General features: G+C 36.2%; 1 protein-coding gene across 4 annotated transcripts in view; it reads left to right on the top strand.

Annotated features, from left to right (window-relative positions):
- The window catches only part of VPS13A (vacuolar protein sorting 13 homolog A), a 235,381-nt gene that overhangs the window by 60,711 nt on the left and 155,982 nt on the right, over nt 1-18,688 (top strand). For all 4 annotated transcript variants that reach the window (XM_010341278.3, XM_074394628.1, XM_003920858.4 and 1 more), the window contains 5 exons: nt 3,434-3,623; nt 3,703-3,817; nt 10,848-10,984; nt 13,304-13,436; nt 15,667-15,784. In XM_010341278.3, the coding sequence (XP_010339580.2) occupies nt 3,434-3,623; nt 3,703-3,817; nt 10,848-10,984; nt 13,304-13,436; nt 15,667-15,784 (693 nt within the window). The remainder of the gene's footprint in view (nt 1-3,433; nt 3,624-3,702; nt 3,818-10,847; nt 10,985-13,303; nt 13,437-15,666; nt 15,785-18,688) is intronic.

Raw genomic sequence — 18,688 nt, 5'->3', positions numbered from 1 at the left:
TTAATTAATTAATTAATTTAGATACAGGGTCTTGCTTTGCCACCAGGCTTGAGTGCAGTGGTGCAGTCATAGCCTCACTGCAGCCTTGAATTCCTGGGCTCAGATGATCTTCTCATCACAGCCTCCCAAGTAGCTGGAATTAATGGTGTGAGCATCCATACCTGGCTAAATATTATTTTATATGTTAGTATAACCACCCAGCTCTCTTTTGGTTACCAGTTACATGGAATATCTTTTTTCATTCTTTCACTTTCAATGCATATGTTTCTTTGAACGTAAAGTGAGTCCCTTTTAGGCAGTATGCCTATGGTCGCTGACTTAGGCTAGGTATATTAAATAAATTTTGACGGGATATTTTTGATGGGTTTATTGGGAAATAATTTGTCATAAGTTGAGGAGGATCTGTATTGTTGTAACATGTTTTTTCACCCATTCTGCTAATCTCTATCTTTCCTTTGATAAGTTTAATTTCATTTACATTTAACATGTTTACTGGTAGGCAAGAAGTTCTACCATTTTGCTATTTGTTTATTGTATGTCTTATGCCTGCTGTACCCTCAGTTTCTCAATACTGTCTCTTAGTGTTTTTTAACTTTTTCGGAGTATATATTTTTATTTCTTCCTAATTTCTTTTTTCCAAATATATTTTAGTCATTTTGTTGAGAGCTACCATAGGGATTACAATTAACATTTCGAATGTAAGACAGTGAAATTTGAATTGACACTAACTTAACTCCTATGCAGCTCCTTTTTTTCTCTGTTATCATTTTCACAAATTACTGCTTTACGTAGATGTGTCCATTAGCCTAGGTTTGTATTTGTTTTTACGTATTTGTCTTTAAATGATAGAGGAATTAAAAAGAGGAGTTAAAAACATGTTACTGACTTTTTTATTTGCCTATGTAGTTACCATTGCAAGAGTTGTTTATTTATTTGTGTGTCTTCAAATTACTAATATCCTCTCATTGGAGCCTTTAGGATTCCCTTTAGCCTTTCTTGTAGGGCAGGTCTACTAATGACAGACTCAGTTTTTGTTCATCTGGAAATGTGTTCATTTTTCCTTCATTTTAGAATGATAGTTTTGTCAGATATAGATTTCTTGGTTGCCTTCTTTTTTTTCATTTAGCACTTTAAGTACATTATCTTGCTGCCTCTTGGACTGCATGGTTTTCGAGGAGAAATTAGCTGTTAATCTTTTAAGTGTCTCACGTATGTGATGAGTTGCTTCTGTCTTGCTGCTTTCAAGATTTTCCTTGTTTTGGCTTTTAACAGTTGGATTATAATATGTCTCTGTGTGAGTCTCTGAGTTTATCCTAATAGGAGGTCTTTGAACTTCTTGGATGTATAAATTTGTGTTCTTTATCATATTTGAGAAGTTTTTGGCCATTATTTCTTCCAGTGTTTTTAGTATCTTTTTCTCTTGTCTCCCACTTTAGGCACTGTTCATTGTTCTTCATTATTCTTTATGCTCTTCAGACTCAGTAATTTCAGTTGTCCTATCTTCAAGTTTGGTGGTTCCTTCTTTGGGCTGCTTAGATCCTTTGTTAAACCTCTTTATAGATGGTTCCCAAATCATGATTGTTCAGCTTAAGATTTTTTGACTGTAGAATGATATGAAAGTGATCCATAGTAGAAATCTTACTTTGAGTACCCATATAACCACTGTTTTTCACTTTTCGGTACAGTATTCAATAAATTACATAAGATGGTCAACATTTTTTTGTAAAATAGGCCTTTTATTAGATGATTTTGCCCAACTGTAGGCTAATATAAATATTCCGAGTACATTTAAGGTAGTCTAGGCTAGGCTAGGCTATGATGCTTGGTAGGCTAGGTGTGTCAAATGCATTTTAAATTTATGACATATTCAACTTAAAATGATTTTATTGGGACATAACCCAATAAGTCAAGGAGCATCTGTAGTGAATTTTTCATAGTGGCTGTTGTACTTTTCACTTTCAGAATTTCTATTTGGTTCTTTTAAATAATTTCTACCTATTTATATTCTGTGTTCAAATGTTATTTTCCTGTTTTTTTTTTTTTGTTTTTGTTTTTGTTTTTTTAGTTTTTGAATGTAAGATAGCTTGTTTAACATCTTAGTTTAGTGAACATAATGTCTAGTCTTCCCTTTTCTGTGTATGCTTTGTATTTTTTGTTTGTTTAAAATGTGGTATTTTGAGTGGTATAATGTGGTAACTATGGAAATTAGATTTCCCCCTCTTTCCATGGTTTGTTATTGTTGATTATTGAAGGATATAGTTTTCCATTTGTTTACCTACTGTAGTGGAAAGAATTGTGTCCTCCAAAACATTATATCAATTTCTAATTCCCAGTACCTGCAAATACAGCCTTATTTGGAAATAGTCTTTGCAGATGTAATCAAGTTAAGATGAGTTCATGCAGTATTACTGTTTATCCTAATTGAAAGAGAAATTTGAACACAGACTCAGAAAATAAGACAGACTAGAGAAGACAATTTCAAGATTGACATAAAGGGGAGAATCACATGTGATGATATCTTCTTAGCTGCACCCACATTAACATAGATTTTCAGTAACGTGATGTGGGATTAGAGATGGGCGATCATCATAGCTCAGATGCCACAGGCTCTCCTTGTTCTTATCAAGTTTTAGTAGAGTTTCCTGAATAAAATTTTTCTTTTTGCTGTTTGCCCTTAGATCGATTTCCAGAAATTTTATAATTTTCACCAGTTCTTTTCCTGTTTGGTTTGCTGGGGAGAAAGGTTGTTGAGCTCCTCAGATAGCCATTCTAGAAATCCTGCCCGATCCTTGGTTTTTAAATGTTTATTTTATTGTTTTATTTTTTTAAGACAGTATCTCACTCTGTCTTACAGGCTGGAGGGCAGTGGCACGATCTCAGCTCACTGCAACCTCCACCTCCCCAGTTCAAGCGAGTCTCCTGCCTCAGCCTCCCAAGTAGCTGGCACTATAGGTGCATGTCCTGATGCCTGGCTAATTTTTGTATTTTTAGTAGAGACGGGGTTTCACCATGTTGGCCAGGTTGGTCTCTAACTCCTGACCTCAAGTGATCTGCCTATCTTGACCTCCCTGGGATTATAGGTGTGAGCCACACGTCTGGCCTTTAAATGTTTATTTTTATTTTTAGAAGAAAACATGTTTATAGAGTTGTATTAAATGTGCAGAACTTTTCAGTTTTACATTGACTAAGCATTGTAGATTTACTGTTACTTTAATTTTAGGTTATCACTTTTTACATAGAAATCAACACATGGCATTCTTTGTGAATTAATCTATGTCAATTTAGAGGAATTATTGTATATCTTTGATGGAAATGGACTGGAGTCAGAAATGCAAAGTGAAGTTGTCTTCATTAATTTATTTTACTCAAATTTTCAATTTTAAAAATCCTTTACAATTTTTCTGATTACTTTTGTTCTATTTTTTTAATGCAGATTTGAAACTAAAATAGATTCATTTCATATTACTGGCTTACCAGATAATTCAAAAAAGCCCCGCCTCCTGTCTTCATTGGATGATGCAATGTCACTTTTCCAAATTACATTTGAGATAAATCCAATAGATGAAACTGTTACTCAGAGGTGTGTCATAGAAGCTGAACCTTTAGAAATCATATATGATGCAGTAAGCATTTTTTAAATTACTAAGTTTTAATAAAATTTAGTTTGCTTTGAGTTTGTGTTAATGATGTTTATTTTAACAGTGGACAGTGAATAGTATAGTGGAATTCTTCAGACCTCCAAAAGAGGTACATCTAGCACAGCTCACTTCAGCAACTTTGACAAAACTTGAAGAATTTCGCAATAAGACAGCAACAGGTAAATGCCAATGTTAATATTGGTGACTTAAATACTGTATCCTATATTAAACTCCTATTTATGATAAAATGTTTTTATTAAAGTTTATTTTACATTTATCATATTTCTAGACTGGTTGTAGTTCAACAGAAACCAATTTAGTACTTTTATGTTTAAAGGCAGATAAAACAATAATCATTTTTTACACTCAGAAAGTTTATACCTAGCAACCACATTTAAGTTAATTGCAAAATTTTGCTTAGGATACTTGGACCTCTATTTATGACAGAAATTGGCCTCTTAATTTCCTTTCTTAGAATGCATTCCAGATTTTGATATATTAGCCTCATGGAAAAAAAAAGTTTCAGCCTTTTTTATTCTCTAGGAGAGTTTGAATAAGTTCAGTTATTTTTTCTTGCTTAAATATTTGGCAGAGCTTAACGGTAAAACCATTTGGTATTGGACATTTCTTTGTAGGAAAGTTTAAGATTACAGATGAACTTTTTTTTTTTTTTTTTTTTTTTGAGATGGAGTTTCACTCTTGTTACCCAGGCTGGAGTGCAATGGCGTGATCTCGGCTCACCGCAACCTCCGCCTCCTGGGTTCAGGCAATTCTCCTGCCTCAGCCTCCTGAGTAGCTGGGATTACAGGCACGCACCACCATGCCCAGCTAATTTTTTGTATTTTTAGTAGAGACGGGGTTTCACCGTGTTGACTAAGATGGTCTCGATCTCTTGACCTCGTGATCCACCTGCCTTGGCCTCCCAAAGTGCTGGGACTACAGGCTTGAGACACTGCGCCCGGCCCCAGATGAACTTTTTAATTGAATAGTTGACCATAGAGATTATCTGTATGATTTTAATGCTTTGTAATTGGTTGGGACGTGTTTTCTACATCAATATATGATATTAAAAAAATGTTCCTTATATGCTGAAAAGCCTGTCTTTTTCATATCTATACTTTTTTATTAGGCATTGATTGTAAATCATGTACTTCAAATTTTTTGTATGCTTACTGGATTTTTTTTCTCCTTTTGTCACTGTGTTATAACAGTTATTAAGAGAAATACATGAAAAATGGCTCATTATCAATGTAGATTTTTTTATTTCTAATAGATCTGTCAGTTTGTTAAAAAAATAAAAATAAATTTGACTAGGCGCGGTGGTACGTGCTTATAATCCTAGCACTTTGGGAGGCCAAGGCGGATGGATCACCTGAGGTCAGGAGTTTGAGACCAGCTTGGCCAACACAGCAAAACCCCATATTTACTAAAAATACAAAAATTAGCCAGGCGTGGTGGTGGGCGCCTGTAATCCCAGCCACTTGGGAGGATGAGGCAGGAGAACTGCTTGAACCCAGAAGGCGGAAGTTGCAGTGAGCTGAGATGGTGCCACTGCACTCCTAGGCAACAGAGTGAGACTCTGCCTCATAAATAAATAAATAAATTTTGAGGCTGTCTTTAAGTATATGCAGGAATAAATTATTTTCCCCTTATAAACCAAATATTTTATCTGTATAAAGTTGGCCACCTATATTTTTATACTTTTTTTCCCCTTTGTACTTTTTAAATTTTATTTCATTTTTGATCTGATATCAGTTTGAGGTACAAGGTTTATTTTGGTTAGAATTTGCCTGGTATATGTTTTTTCTCATATTCTTTCTTTTTCCCTATATGTTTTCAGATGTGTCATGTCAACAACATGTAATAGGATTTTTTCCAATCTAGATTTATGGCCTTTATTTTTTGTTTATGTCTACTGTTTGCCTTAATTAATTTATCTAGGCTTATGTCTAACATCTTATTTTGTGCTTTTGAATTTGACTTTCCTTGTTTTATTTTTCTTGATTTCCTTTGGCTAAATTCTAGGCATCTTCCTTGCCCCTTCCCTACAATCTATTTTCAAGAAGTTAAATATTTTCTATCTCTTTTTATTTTAGAAATTACAGTATACATTTTTGTAAAAATATAAATTTAATGAAAAATTACATACTGTTCTGGTGATTATATGGACTTTAGTATACTTGAACTTTATATGCCATCCCTATATACTATTTTTTTACTTAAAAAACCTTTATGGGACTTTATGTATATAGTTCATGGTAATTTAGAATTACGCATTTACTACCTTCTTTGCTCTTGATTTCTCTTATAGCTTATACTTTATATCTGGTTTTATTTTCTTTCTGTTCAAAGTTCATTTGTTTTGTTTTTGTTTTTGTTTTTGAGATGGAGTCTCACTGTGTTGCCCAGGCTGAAGTGCAGTGGCACCATCTCAGCTCACTGCAACCTCGACCTCCTGGGTTCAAGGGATTCTCCTGTCTCAGCCTCCCAAGTAGCTGGTATTACAGGCACCCACCACCGCATCCTTTTTTTTTAAATTTTCAGTAGAGATTGGGTTTCACCATGTTGGCCAGGCTGGTCTTGAACTCCTGACCTCAGGTGATCCACCCATCTCGGCCTCCCAGTGTGCTAGAATTACAGGTGTGAGCCACTGTGCCTGGCCTGGAAGTTCATTTATATACTTCCCTTGTAAATATATTTTCTTGTAAGAATCTGCTGGTGGCAAATCAGTTTTTTGTTTTTTTTTTTTGAGACAGAGTCTTATTCTATGTCACCCTGGCTGTAGTACAGCGGCACAGTCTCAGCTCACTGCAACCTCTGCCTCCCGGGTTCAAGCAATTCTTGTGCCTCAGCCTTCTGAATAGCTGGGATTACAGGGGTGTACCACCATGCCTGGCTAATTTTTGTGTTTTTAGTAGAGATGGGATCACCATGATCAATCACCATGATGGCCAGGCTGGTCTCGAACTCCTGTCCTCAGGTCATCTACCTCTGTTGGCTTCCCAAAGTACTGGAATTACAGGCAAGATCTACCATGCCCAGTTGCATCATGTTATTGTGGTGCTGAAAAAGTTTTAGATCTTGTAGTGTTTTGATTTTGGATTTTCAGATTAGGGATGCTCAGCTTGTTATTTTCCCCTTCCTTTCTAGGAACTCAATATCTTGCAGATCTTTTTGTTGTCAAGTATGACATGAGCTTACAGAACCTGCTCAACTAGTTATCCTTTGTCTCTGGCAGGAAAACAGATGTGGTCATTTACTAAAACTCTTCTTTCAGAGTACAAGTTTCTCTGATAGGACTTCAGTTATTTCATTTATTTTCTCATTTAAATATGTATCGAGAGCCTAATCTATATGTCAGACAATGTGGTAGGTTTTAGGGAGCATAGCAATGATCAGAATGGATGTAGTTTTTGCCTATTGATGGTTGTTATACTCTTAAGGATAGGACAAATATGAAACTAAGAGCAATCTACTGGAAAATTTTGATTAATGCTATATGGGTCCAATCAGGAGAGAAAAACCGCACAGTAATTTTGATAGGTAAATTTAATATAATGAATTATTAACCGTAATGAGGGATTGTTTTGTTATTCCAAACAGTAACTTCAAATAATATGACAAGAGGCCGGGGCACAGGGGCTTATACTTGTAATCCCAGAGCTTTTTGGTGGCCGAGAGGGAAGCAACAGTTGAGGTTAGGAGTCGGAGATCAGCCTGGACAACACAGTGAGACTCTGTCCTTCAAAAAATTACAAAATTAGTCAGGTTTGCTGGCATGTACGTCCCAGCTACTTGCCACATTGAGACTGGAGGATCGCTTGAGCCCAGAAGGTCAGGGCTGCAGTGAACTATGATAGCAACTCCTACATTATAGCTTAAGTGACAGAGTGAGGTGCTGTCTCCAAAATTACATGTATTTAAGAAGAGTGGTTATAAGGAGTATAGAATTGAGATGGCATTTCCTAGGAAGAGGTCTCTCTCTTCCCTGAAAATTGAAGAACACCTTGTTGGAGAAGGAACCTCTGTAAGTCATTGAATGGCCGAAAAGACATTCTGGTGTCTTGCTGGTAATCTGCTCTCTAAAACTTTCTGGAAATCCATCCTCTGAGGTGAAAAGGAAAAATACTCATGGAGCCATGTCTCACTGTACTTGTTCTACTGTGAAACCACCTGAGGAGGGCTCTAGGGGCAGAATACTGGCTTTTGAGCGCCGTCAGCCCTTGTGCATGGCATGCGTTGTGTTGGAGAAAGGCACAGTATTGCAAGATATTGCTAGGCGAGTATACTAGAACCAGGAAGCAAAATTCTTTTCTCTTGCAGTGTCTCTCCTGTGTTCTTTATCTACTTCAGTGCTAGTAGGCAAAGGAAAATCATTTAAAGAGCTCAGATCTATTTTCACAGAGCAGACAAGTGGGTGAATTTGGAGCTGAGTAAGGAAATGATTCTATAATCAGCCCAAATGCCATGAAGGAAATGAGAATGATACAATACCCAATTTAGTTTTGGTGGTTGTGTCAGAGATCATCTCTGAAAATTTAACGTTAAGACCAGTTGTATATTATATGTAGGAACCACAATGTATAAGAAAGAGCCTTCAAGGTGTTGGTCAACTGTGAACAACTTAGCAAACAACTGGGTGAATTTGGAAGTTGTAGAAAGCAGAACTGGTTCTAATGTAGCGAGAGGAGAGTGAAGGGATGTTAAGGATGCATACTCTTAAATTATGAAAACACAAAAGTCATATTAAGCAGTGAAGATTTGTTGTAAGTGCAATGGAAAATGGGGGAGAGAGCCAATAAACTTAAATTCAGAGGAAAATACTCCCCACTCCCTTTCATTAAACACAACTTAAAGAAATCATTGTGTCCTGGCATCAAGAAAGGCTTTGTTGAAACTGAGGCTTATGGTAGAACTTCCAAGGAGTACCAAAACTTAGATTTGTAGAGGCCAGAATACATGAGGAATCCTTAGACTAGAGATGGAAATGAAGATAGAGAAATGCTTAACAGGTAGACTCTGGAGAATCTTGAATGTCAGATTGACCCTTCTGGAGGCTTCCTGTTACTTTAGTAAAATCATGTCAGCTGTGTTTGAATCCATATCATTTGGGGAAAAAGAATGAATAACTGTTTGAGTCAGTTCTGCTTTTAAGTTTCAGGCTAATTGGATGGTCTTCAGAATTTTTGATGATCTGTCCGTCTGTTCTCAAACCTCTGTCTCACCTCACCTTCCATCCTCATTTTAAGAGATTTCACTTGAATTTGCTTCTTTCAGGCTATGGGAAATGCCAAGGTTTTTTCCTCCTCTGGAGTCATGCTTGGGATACCTGGGCAAGGCCGTTGGAATCCCTTAAAGATGACAGTTTTGATAACAGTTTCTCATATTTCAAGGAAGAGCTGTCTGAGACATAATTCATTTGTGGTATTTATATAAAAGAATACCAGAGGCAGCATAATTTGTAAAGAAAAGAGGTTTATTTGCTTCATGGTTCTGCAGGCTGTACCAGAAGCATGACTCCAGCATCTGCTTTTGGTGAGGGTTTCAGGATGCTTCCACTCATGGCAGAAAGGGTTGGGAGCCAACGTGTGCAGAGATCACATGGCAAGAGAAAGGAAGGAGGTGCCAGACTCTTTTAAACAACAAATTCTAACTAATAAAATGAGAACTCACTCATTACCATGAGGACAATACCAAGCCATTTGTGAGGACCCCATGACCCAGACACCTCTTGTTAGGGTCCCACCTCCAACATTAAAAATCAGATGTCAGCATGAGTTTTGGAGGGGTGAAATACTAAACCGTAGCACAGACTTAGGATTTTTATTTTCTATTTTTATTTAAATATATATTTAAAACAGAAGATATTTTATTTTTTCTGTTGGTTTGTATATCTAGCTGATTATGTGTTGGCACTTGACACTTGCTTGGTGTCTGCTTTTAAGCTTTAAAATTGTATATATATTTTATTTGTAATTTTAATTTAAGTACATTAAAATTTTTGACATATTCCTTAATTTGAACATGTATTCCCTAATAATAAATTCTTAACTTTAGGCCGGGCGCGGTGGCTCAAGCCTGTAATCCCAGCACTTTGGGAGGCCGAGGCGGGTGGATCACGAGGTCGAGAGATCGAGACCAACCTGGTCAACATGGTGAAACCCCGTCTCTACTAAAAAAAATACAAAAACTAGCTGGGCATGGTGGCGCGTGCCTGTAATCCCAGCTACTCAGGAGGCTGAGGCAGGAGAATTGCCTGAACCCAGGAGGCGGAGGTTGCGGTGAGCCGAGATCACGCCATTGCACTCCAGCCTGGGTAACAAGAGTGAAACTCCATCTCAAAAAAAAAAAAAAAAAAAAAAAAAATAAATTCTTAACTTTAAAGGTTATATTAAAATATACTGACCTGCCTACGTGTGTGTGTGTGTGTGTGTGTGCGTGCGTGTGTGTGTGAAAATGTGTCTTTTTGTTTGAGTGTCAGATCTTCTTAAACTTTGTAAGTCAAATACCTTTACTCAAACTGATTTGATGGGTACTCATATAATTTTTTCTTGAAGAAAGGGTTCTCATCTCATAGAAAACAATTTGTTTAGATTTAAAAGCTGATGCTGGACTTAGGGACATAAACTAGTTTAATTTGGTATATTAATCATATGCAAGTTAATGAGGTAAATTTATTAGACTAAAAAACTCGAAGTGAATGGAGGACCTAAGGAATGGGAAACTCTGGTTTGTTGCCTTTTCTGGTTTACATATGATTTTATTGAAGATGATTTAATAATCCAGGATTTTTTATATTCTCAGAATAATATTAAGATCAAATATTATTATTCTGTATGGTAAATGTAGCTATATGAAGTTGATGAATTGAGAAGTATCTATGTAGATTCTAAGAGTTGTTGTGAATAAATGTTTTATGCCACTTAAACTTTTTTTGGTCTTTCTTTCCAATTTTACCCAAATTGAATTTATAGGTTAAAAATTTTTTTTTTTTAGGAATCCAATTTTATGCTCAGTTATATTTAATCAGGAGTGCATACATTGGGCAGATACTTTAAATTTTATGTTGGAACTATTTTGCTGAGTTTATTTTAAAGTTAATACTAATTTCACATTAAGATTATTGTATCAGTTCATATATTTAGTGGTTCTCTATTTCTTGAGTAACTTGTCAACAGTATTCATTGCAAAGATGTACATTTTTTGCAGGTCTACTGTATATTATTGAAACACAGAAAGTTCTTGATCTCAAAATTAATTTGAAGGCTTCCTATATTATTGTCCCACAAGATGGAATTTTTAGTCCTACATCAAATCTGCTTCTTTTGGATCTTGGTCATCTAAAGGTATGTGCTAATAATACTTGATTTATGATACAGCTTTTAGGGTGTTTCTTTAAAATGTAGTTTGTTTTTAGACAGTTTGATTTATTGCTTTTTTCCCTAGATTTATGGTAGACAAGTAAGATTTGAGAAATCTTCCTTTCTAATAAAGTGAAGTCTCAATTAGGTAGTTTTCCTATACTTCTGAAAACAAAATTAAACTCTGCAGTTCAGGTTCGAATCTAAGATTGATTGATTGATTGGAGACAGAGTCTCACTCTGTTACCCAGGCTGGAATGCAGTGCTGTAACCTTGGCTTACTGCAACCTCTGCCTCCTGGGTTCAAGTGATCCTTGGGCCTCAGCCTCCTGAGTAGCTGGGACTACAGGTGCCTGCCACCATACCGAGCTAATTTTTGTATTTTTTGTAGAGATGGGATTTTACTATGTTGCCCAGCCTAGTCTCGAATTCCTGTACTCAAGTGATCCACTTGCATTGGCCTCCCTAAGTGCTGGGATTACTGGCATGAGCCACCTTGCCTGGCCTAAGATTTATATTTATAGAATTTGAGAGTCATACTTGAGAAGCTTCTTTCTTTTTCAATTTAAATCTGTTTCGTGATTATGTAAAGTATATAGAATGAGAGAGAATTCTATAAACAAACATGTCTTCATCTTTCTGAAGTTTTTTGTGTATAAAACTATATTGATATTTTAATATTTGTATTAAATAATTCTAAATTGAGAGATGGTCTTCTTCTGTTTACCTATTTCCCTTTTTTCTGATTATGTACTTTTTTCTTTCCAAATGTTCCGTAGAGAATAAATTTTTTTGCTGTATTCTAGAATCTGGACACTTCACTGTAGTATCCACTAGCCAACCACATATGGTTATTTGAATTAATTAGAATTAAATAAAATTAAAATTTTAGTTTCTTAGTTACTTTAGTCACATTTCAGAGTTTAATAGTCAGAAATGGGTACTGTATATTTTTTTTTTTTTTGTATTTGAGACATAGTCTCACTCTATTGTCCAGGCTGGAATGCAGCGGGTTGATTTCAACTCACTGCAACCTCTGCCTCCCAAGTTCAAGTGATTCTTGTGCCTCAGCCTCCCAAATAGCTGGGATTTCAGGCATGTGCCACCACGTCCAGACAGTTTTTGTATTTTTGGTAGAGATGGGGTTTCACCATGTTGGTCAGACTGGTCTCGAGCTCCTGACTTCATGTGATCCACTGGCATTGGTCTCCCAGAGTGCTTTGATTACAGTCATGAGCCACCATGCAGGTCTGTATTTGACAGCATTGATATAGAATATTTCCATCATTGTAGAAGTTCTGTGGGACAGCATTGTTGTAAATCATTAAATGTAGAGGAATATCTATAACAGTTTAAAGAACCAAGAGAGGTTGATAATACTAGAATGCTTTTCCTGGCCACCTAACACATATGCTCCTGTTCTTGATACTGACATCTTCGCTTATCCTATTTTTTAAAATTCTGTATTCGTTATTTATGTAAACACCCACTGGGTATGTATTTATAATAAAATGTATATAGCTTATTCGTATTTGAATTTTATTCAGTTGTTTCAAGGGCAGTGTGGTATAATAGAAAGAGCATAAGGTTAGGAATAAGAATATCTAATTTTGTGACTTTAGGCAATTTGCTTAACCTGTTACCTAAAATTTATTACCTTTCAAACAGAGATAATAATTTTTTGAGTGTTTACTTCACATGAGCTATATAGTGGGGAAAAAATTTAAAAATATGTATGTATACACACATGTATTTTTATGAGTAAGATCTTTATGTACTATTGTGGAGTCATCTCCAGGATGTTTAAGTATCTCTCACAGTGTGCCAAGAAGGGAGAGATACAAATATAACTTGCCTGGTATTGCATAAATGGCAAAGTTGGAACTAAAATTCAGCTATCCTATTTAATTTCTGGACTCTTACTTCTTGTTATAAAGCTGTATCAGTATTTGTCATCATGCCATAGAAACATTTTAAAAGCTAAATTTGTCCTTGATCTTGTTCTTAATGAGAAGGCCTCTTATCACATTAAAAAAAATTTGTAGATGTATTATTCTTCAGGACCATCTTGGTTTCTTTCTTTTAATGTAAGTAAATGGGAAATATATCCTAATTTATAAAAATTTATCTCTGGCCTTCTTACTATATATCTCATGGACGAGGACCTTTCTGATATTATATATGCTTGCTTGTGAGTTTATCCTCTCCTATTAACATTTTGTATTATAGGTCTAAAAGTTAAAAACTTTATACTTGTATTTTGAAGTATTTCGCATAGTCTAAACTATTAAAATTAACTTGAAGGTGACAAGTAAAAGTCGTTCCGAATTACCAGATGTGAAGCAAGGTGAGGCCAATCTTGAAGAGATAATGGATATAGCTTATGATTCCTTTGATATTCAGCTTACAAGCATACAGCTGCTTTACAGTAGAGTTGGTGAGTATAAAATGCATTATTTGTTGATTGATTTTGTTGAAGTGATTAATTAGGTTTGTAGACACTTTGAAGACCTTCCTCCTAAATGTGTTAGAACGTCTATATTTTTGAATTAGAAATGATAGTAAATATTGTTTAGTGGTTCTCAACCAGAAACAGTGTTGCCTCCCCAAGAGACATTTGTCAATATCTGGAGACATTTTTGGTTGTCACAGTTAGAGCATGAGTGCCACTCCTAGCACCTAGTGGGTGAAGGTGTGGGATACTACTAAGCATTCTACAGTATACGGCTGGTCCCTCACAGCAAATATCAGTAGGTTGAGAAATAGCGATCTGTACCAGCGTTTTCTAGCCTTTGACCAAAGTTGGCCCATATTGAAAATGATACTGGTATTACTACATAGTTAGATAACCAGAAGACATTGCTCAGGGCCAGAAGTAAGCAGCCTAGGGGCTCTGACAGCATAGACAGCCATGCAAAAGACTGACTAGGGTCACTTTCCTAGGCATACCCATCTCATTCACTGTGGTATACCAATCAGGAGTCTCTGATTTAGAACTGGTCTTTAGGATGAAGTCAAAGCCAGAAATTCACTAGACAAGAGCCATTTAAGTAGTTATAGAGAGAGACCCCAGACTCATTCAGTTTTCTTTTTGTTCTGTCATACTGCTTTTGAATCCCTAGAGCAGGTGTCCCCAAACTTTTTACACAGGGGGCCAGTTCACTATCCCTCAGACCATTGGAGGGCCGCCACATACTGTGCTCTCACTGACCACCAATGAAAGAGGTGCCCCTTCCTGAAGTGTGGTGGGGGACCGGATAAATGGCCTCAGGGGGCCGCATGCGGCCCGCGGGCCGTAGTTTGGGGACGCCTGCCCTAGAGTGTTAGTGAACATACAGATAATTCAATAAAGTTTAATCTGTTGAAGAGATCTATATGTAAAGATCTATATGTTTGTATGTGGTCAGATTTTAATTACCCAAGCTAACCAGTAAAAGGAGAAACAATCAGAATCCAAAGGAATTGTCAAAATTGTTAGTTTGTATTGGACTGAAACATTTTATTTAATTATATTTGCTTCAGAATAGTGAACGTAGTTTCTATTTTTATCATAATTCTAATTGTGGTGGAGAAAACCCAAAGATATAGTGGGTGGCAAAAGTACATTATTTTTAGAAGTCCACTGATTCTTTTTCAGGAAATAAGTTATTGGGTTTGGTTTTCCTTGACTAGGATTTTATCTGACTTACAGAATTATTAGGTTCAAATGAGATAGTATATATGAAAATGCATTATAATTACTGAGATCCCATTCATCTTGTTAGGAATTTTTGAAATTACTTCTTTCTGATTATACCTATTTTAGAACATCTGAACAATTCAGAAACCAAAAGGATAAACCTTTGTCTTAACTGCTTAGGCAAGAACACTGTTGATAATTTGTTGCATGTGCTTCTATTGTGTTTTTCAATGTATGTGCCTGTGAATATATGAAATGTGCTTGTATGGTATTTCTATTGGAGGTATTTGTGGATGGATTTGTTTTTACATGATTCATAGCTTTATATCCAGATATTTTTTCTTTTACCAGTAATATTTTGGACACTTGAACTCATGGTTTTTATTGTCTGTATTATGTTCTGTGGCTGTGCTCTCAGTTATTTAGCCATTCCCTTATGGAACATTTAGGCTTGTAACTGCAGTAAGTGTTGCTGGGGGTTGGGGGGTAAGTGGGGGTGGGAGGTTGTCACATGTTAGTAGACCTAGATGTGAATTTCAGTTTTGTCACTAGCAGATTCATCATAGAGAAGTTATAAATTCTTTTGAGTGTCAGTTTTCTAAAGCAGGATTATTATACATCATTTTGAGAATTAACGTTTAGACATTACCTAGAAGAGTAGAAATTATAAATCTTGAATAAATGGTAGCTTTTATTAGTTACTGTTAAAGAACCTTATTTTTTACTACCTTTTGCATTATTGCCTTACTGCCTTGTTACTTTTTTGGGTAAGGAATTTAGTTGGTGTAGTGATTGTCAGTGAATGTACAGTAAATTCAATAACCTACTGATTGTATGTACCTGGGAATGTGACATTAAGATTACCTAGATATGGGGGGATTTTCTCTTATAATGGAATGTGTGATTGTGAAGTATTAATAGTGATTTTAGGTTTGGTGTGTTAATCATATTATAGTTACGTTAAATATGAACCATTTTCTGTGCTTAGGTGACAATTGGAGAGAAGCACGAAAACTCAATGTGTCTACCCAGCATATTTTGGTACCCATGCACTTCAATTTGGAATTGTCTAAGGCCATGGTTTTCATGGATGTAAGGATGCCCAAGTATGTATTGTTTGTTTCATGTGATTGTGAATTTTCTGAGTAATTCTGTAGCTAGGAAAATACCATACTTAATTGACTCTTTCTTGTGTATGTGTAAAATATGTATAAAATTGACCATTTTGACCATTTTTAAGAGTATAGTTTATTGTTATTAGGTTTACTCACGTTGTTGTGCAACCATCACCACCATTCATTTCTGGAACTGTTTCTCTTCCAAACGGAAATTCTATACCCAATTAAACAGTAATACCCCATTTGATCCTGTACCCAGCCCTTGACAACAACCATTATATCTTCTGCCTTTGTGAATTTGACTATTTTAGGTACCTCATATAAGCGGAATCATAGAAAATTAGTTTTTTTGTGCCTGGGTTTCTTCACTTAGCATAATGTCTTCAAGATTCATCCATGTTGGAGCTTATGTCAGAATTCCATTAAGGCTGATTAATAATTTTTCTATGATATATTAGGTTTTACTTATTCATCCTTCAGTAGACATTTGTGTTGTTAATGCTGTTTGGCTGTTGTAATAATGCTGCTGTGTACAAATATCTGCTTAAGTCCCTGATTTCAGTGTTTCGGGGTATATACTCAGAAGTAGAATTGCTAGATCATATTATAATTCAGCGTTTAAGTTTTAGAGGAGTACTGTGCTGTTTTTTATAGCAGTTACACCATTTTACTTTCCTACCAGCACAAGGGTTTCAGTTTCTCCTCTGTCTCTATAACACTTGTTACTTTCTTTATTGTTTTTGAGACAGAGTTTAGCTCTTGTCACCCAGGCTGGAGTGCAATGGCGTGATCTCAGCTCACTGAAACCTCCGCCTCCCAGGTTCAAGTGATTCTCCTGCTTCAGCCTCCTGAGTAGCTGGGATTACAGGTGCCCACCACCACGCCCGGCTAATTTTTGTATTTTTAGTAGAGACACAGTTTCACCATTTTGTACAGGCTGGTCTTGAACTCCTAACCTCAGGTGATCTACCTGCCTGGGGCTCCCAAAGTGCTGGGATTATAGGTGTGAGCCACTGCTCCTGGCTGTGATGTCATTTTTTTAATGGTTAGTGATGTTGAACATCTGTTCTTTTACTTATTGACCATTTATATATTTATTCGGAGGAATGCATTTTCAAGATCTTTGCCCATCTTTTAATCTGGTTATTTATTATTTTCTTGTTGTGAGAGGTTTTTTTTGTTTGTTTTTTTGAGATGGAGTCTAGCTCCGTCGCCCAGGCTGGAATGCAGTGGTGTAATCTGAGCTTACTGCAACCTCTGCCTCCCAGTTCAAGCAATTCTTCTATCTTAGCCTCCTGGGTAGCTGAGATTACAACAGGCCTGGCTAATTTTTTGTATTTTTAGTAGAGACAGGATTTCACTGTGTTGGCCAGGATGGTCTCAATCTCCTGACCTTGTGATCGGTCTACCTTGGCTTTCCAAAGTGCCGGGAGTACAGGTGTAACCCATCAGGCCTGGCCGAGTTTTGAGAGTTTTAAAATATATTTTTGATATTAACTCTTTATCAGATACATGATTTGCAAATATTTTCTCTCACTCTGGCTTTCCTTGTTGATTGTGGCCTTTGATGTCTAAAAGTTTAAAATTTTTATTGTCCAGTTTATCTTAGTTACCAATGCTTTTGGTGTTATATCCAAGAAATTATTACTAAATCCAGCATCATGAAGCTTTTCTTCTTAGATTACCTTAAAGAGTTTTATAATTTTAGATTCTATTTGATCCATTTGAGTTAATTTTTATATGTGGTATGTAGGATAAGGACCCACTTTTATTCTTTTGCCTGCAATATCTAGTTTTCTCAACACAATTTGTTGAAAAGACTGTCGTTTTCTCATGGAATGGCCTTGATATCATAGTTGAAAATCATTTGTACATAGATGCAACAGCTTATTTTTGGGCTTTCTGTTTTATTTCGTTAGTCTCTATGTCTTTATTTTCCTGTACTACATTATTTAGATTACTGTAGCTTTATAAGAAGTTTTGAAATCAGGAGATGTGAGTTATTTAACTTTGTTCCTTTTCTTTTTTTTTTTTTTTTTTTTTTTTTGAGACGGAGTTTCGCTCTTGTTACCCAGGCTGGAGTGCAGTGGCGCGATCTCGGCTCACCGCAACCTCCGCCTCCTGGGTTCAGGCAATTCTCCTACCTCAGCCTCCTGAGTAGCTGGGATTACAGGCACCCACCACCATGCCCAGCTAATTTTTTGTATTTTTAGTAGAGACGGGGTTTCACCATGTTGACCAGGATGGTCTCGATCTCTTGACCTCGTGATCCACCCGCCTCGGCCTCCCAAAGTGCTGGGATTACAGGCTTGAGCCACCGCGCCCGGCCAACTTTGTTCTTTTTCAAGATTGTCTTGGCTATTTGGGATCCTTTGATAATCCATATGAATCTTAAGATGGAGTTGTATAAATGTTATAGAGATTGTAAAAAATGTTATAGAGATTTTGATGAAGATTGTATCAAATCTGTAGATCCCTGTGTATAGTGTTGACATCTTAATAATATTGACTGTTACAGTCCATGAACAGGGAATGTCTATTTATTTGTGTCTTCTTTGACTTTAGCAGCGTTTTCTAGGTCCCAATGCTAAAGTCTTTTACCTCATTTATTAAGTTTGTTCTTTTGCATGCTGTTGTAAACGGATTAAAAAATTTTTTTTGGGTTGTTTGTAAGTGTATGGGAACTTAACTGATTTTTAGATCCTGCAATTTTGTGAATTTGTTTACAATTCTAAGTTTTTTTTTTTTTTTTTTTTTTTTTTTGAGACGGGGTTTCGCTCTTGTTACCCAGGCTGGAGTGCAATGGCGCGATCTCGGCTCACCGCAACCTCCGCCTCCTGGGTTCAAGCAATTCTCCTGCCTCAGCCTCCCTAGTAGCTGGGACTACAGGCG

This window comes from Saimiri boliviensis, chromosome 2, assembly GCF_048565385.1.
Source record: "Saimiri boliviensis isolate mSaiBol1 chromosome 2, mSaiBol1.pri, whole genome shotgun sequence".
In the NCBI taxonomy this organism is placed as follows: Eukaryota; Metazoa; Chordata; class Mammalia; order Primates; family Cebidae; genus Saimiri; species Saimiri boliviensis.
The sequence above is the reverse complement of the archived record's forward strand: the minus strand, read 5'-3'. Positions and strand labels throughout refer to the sequence as shown.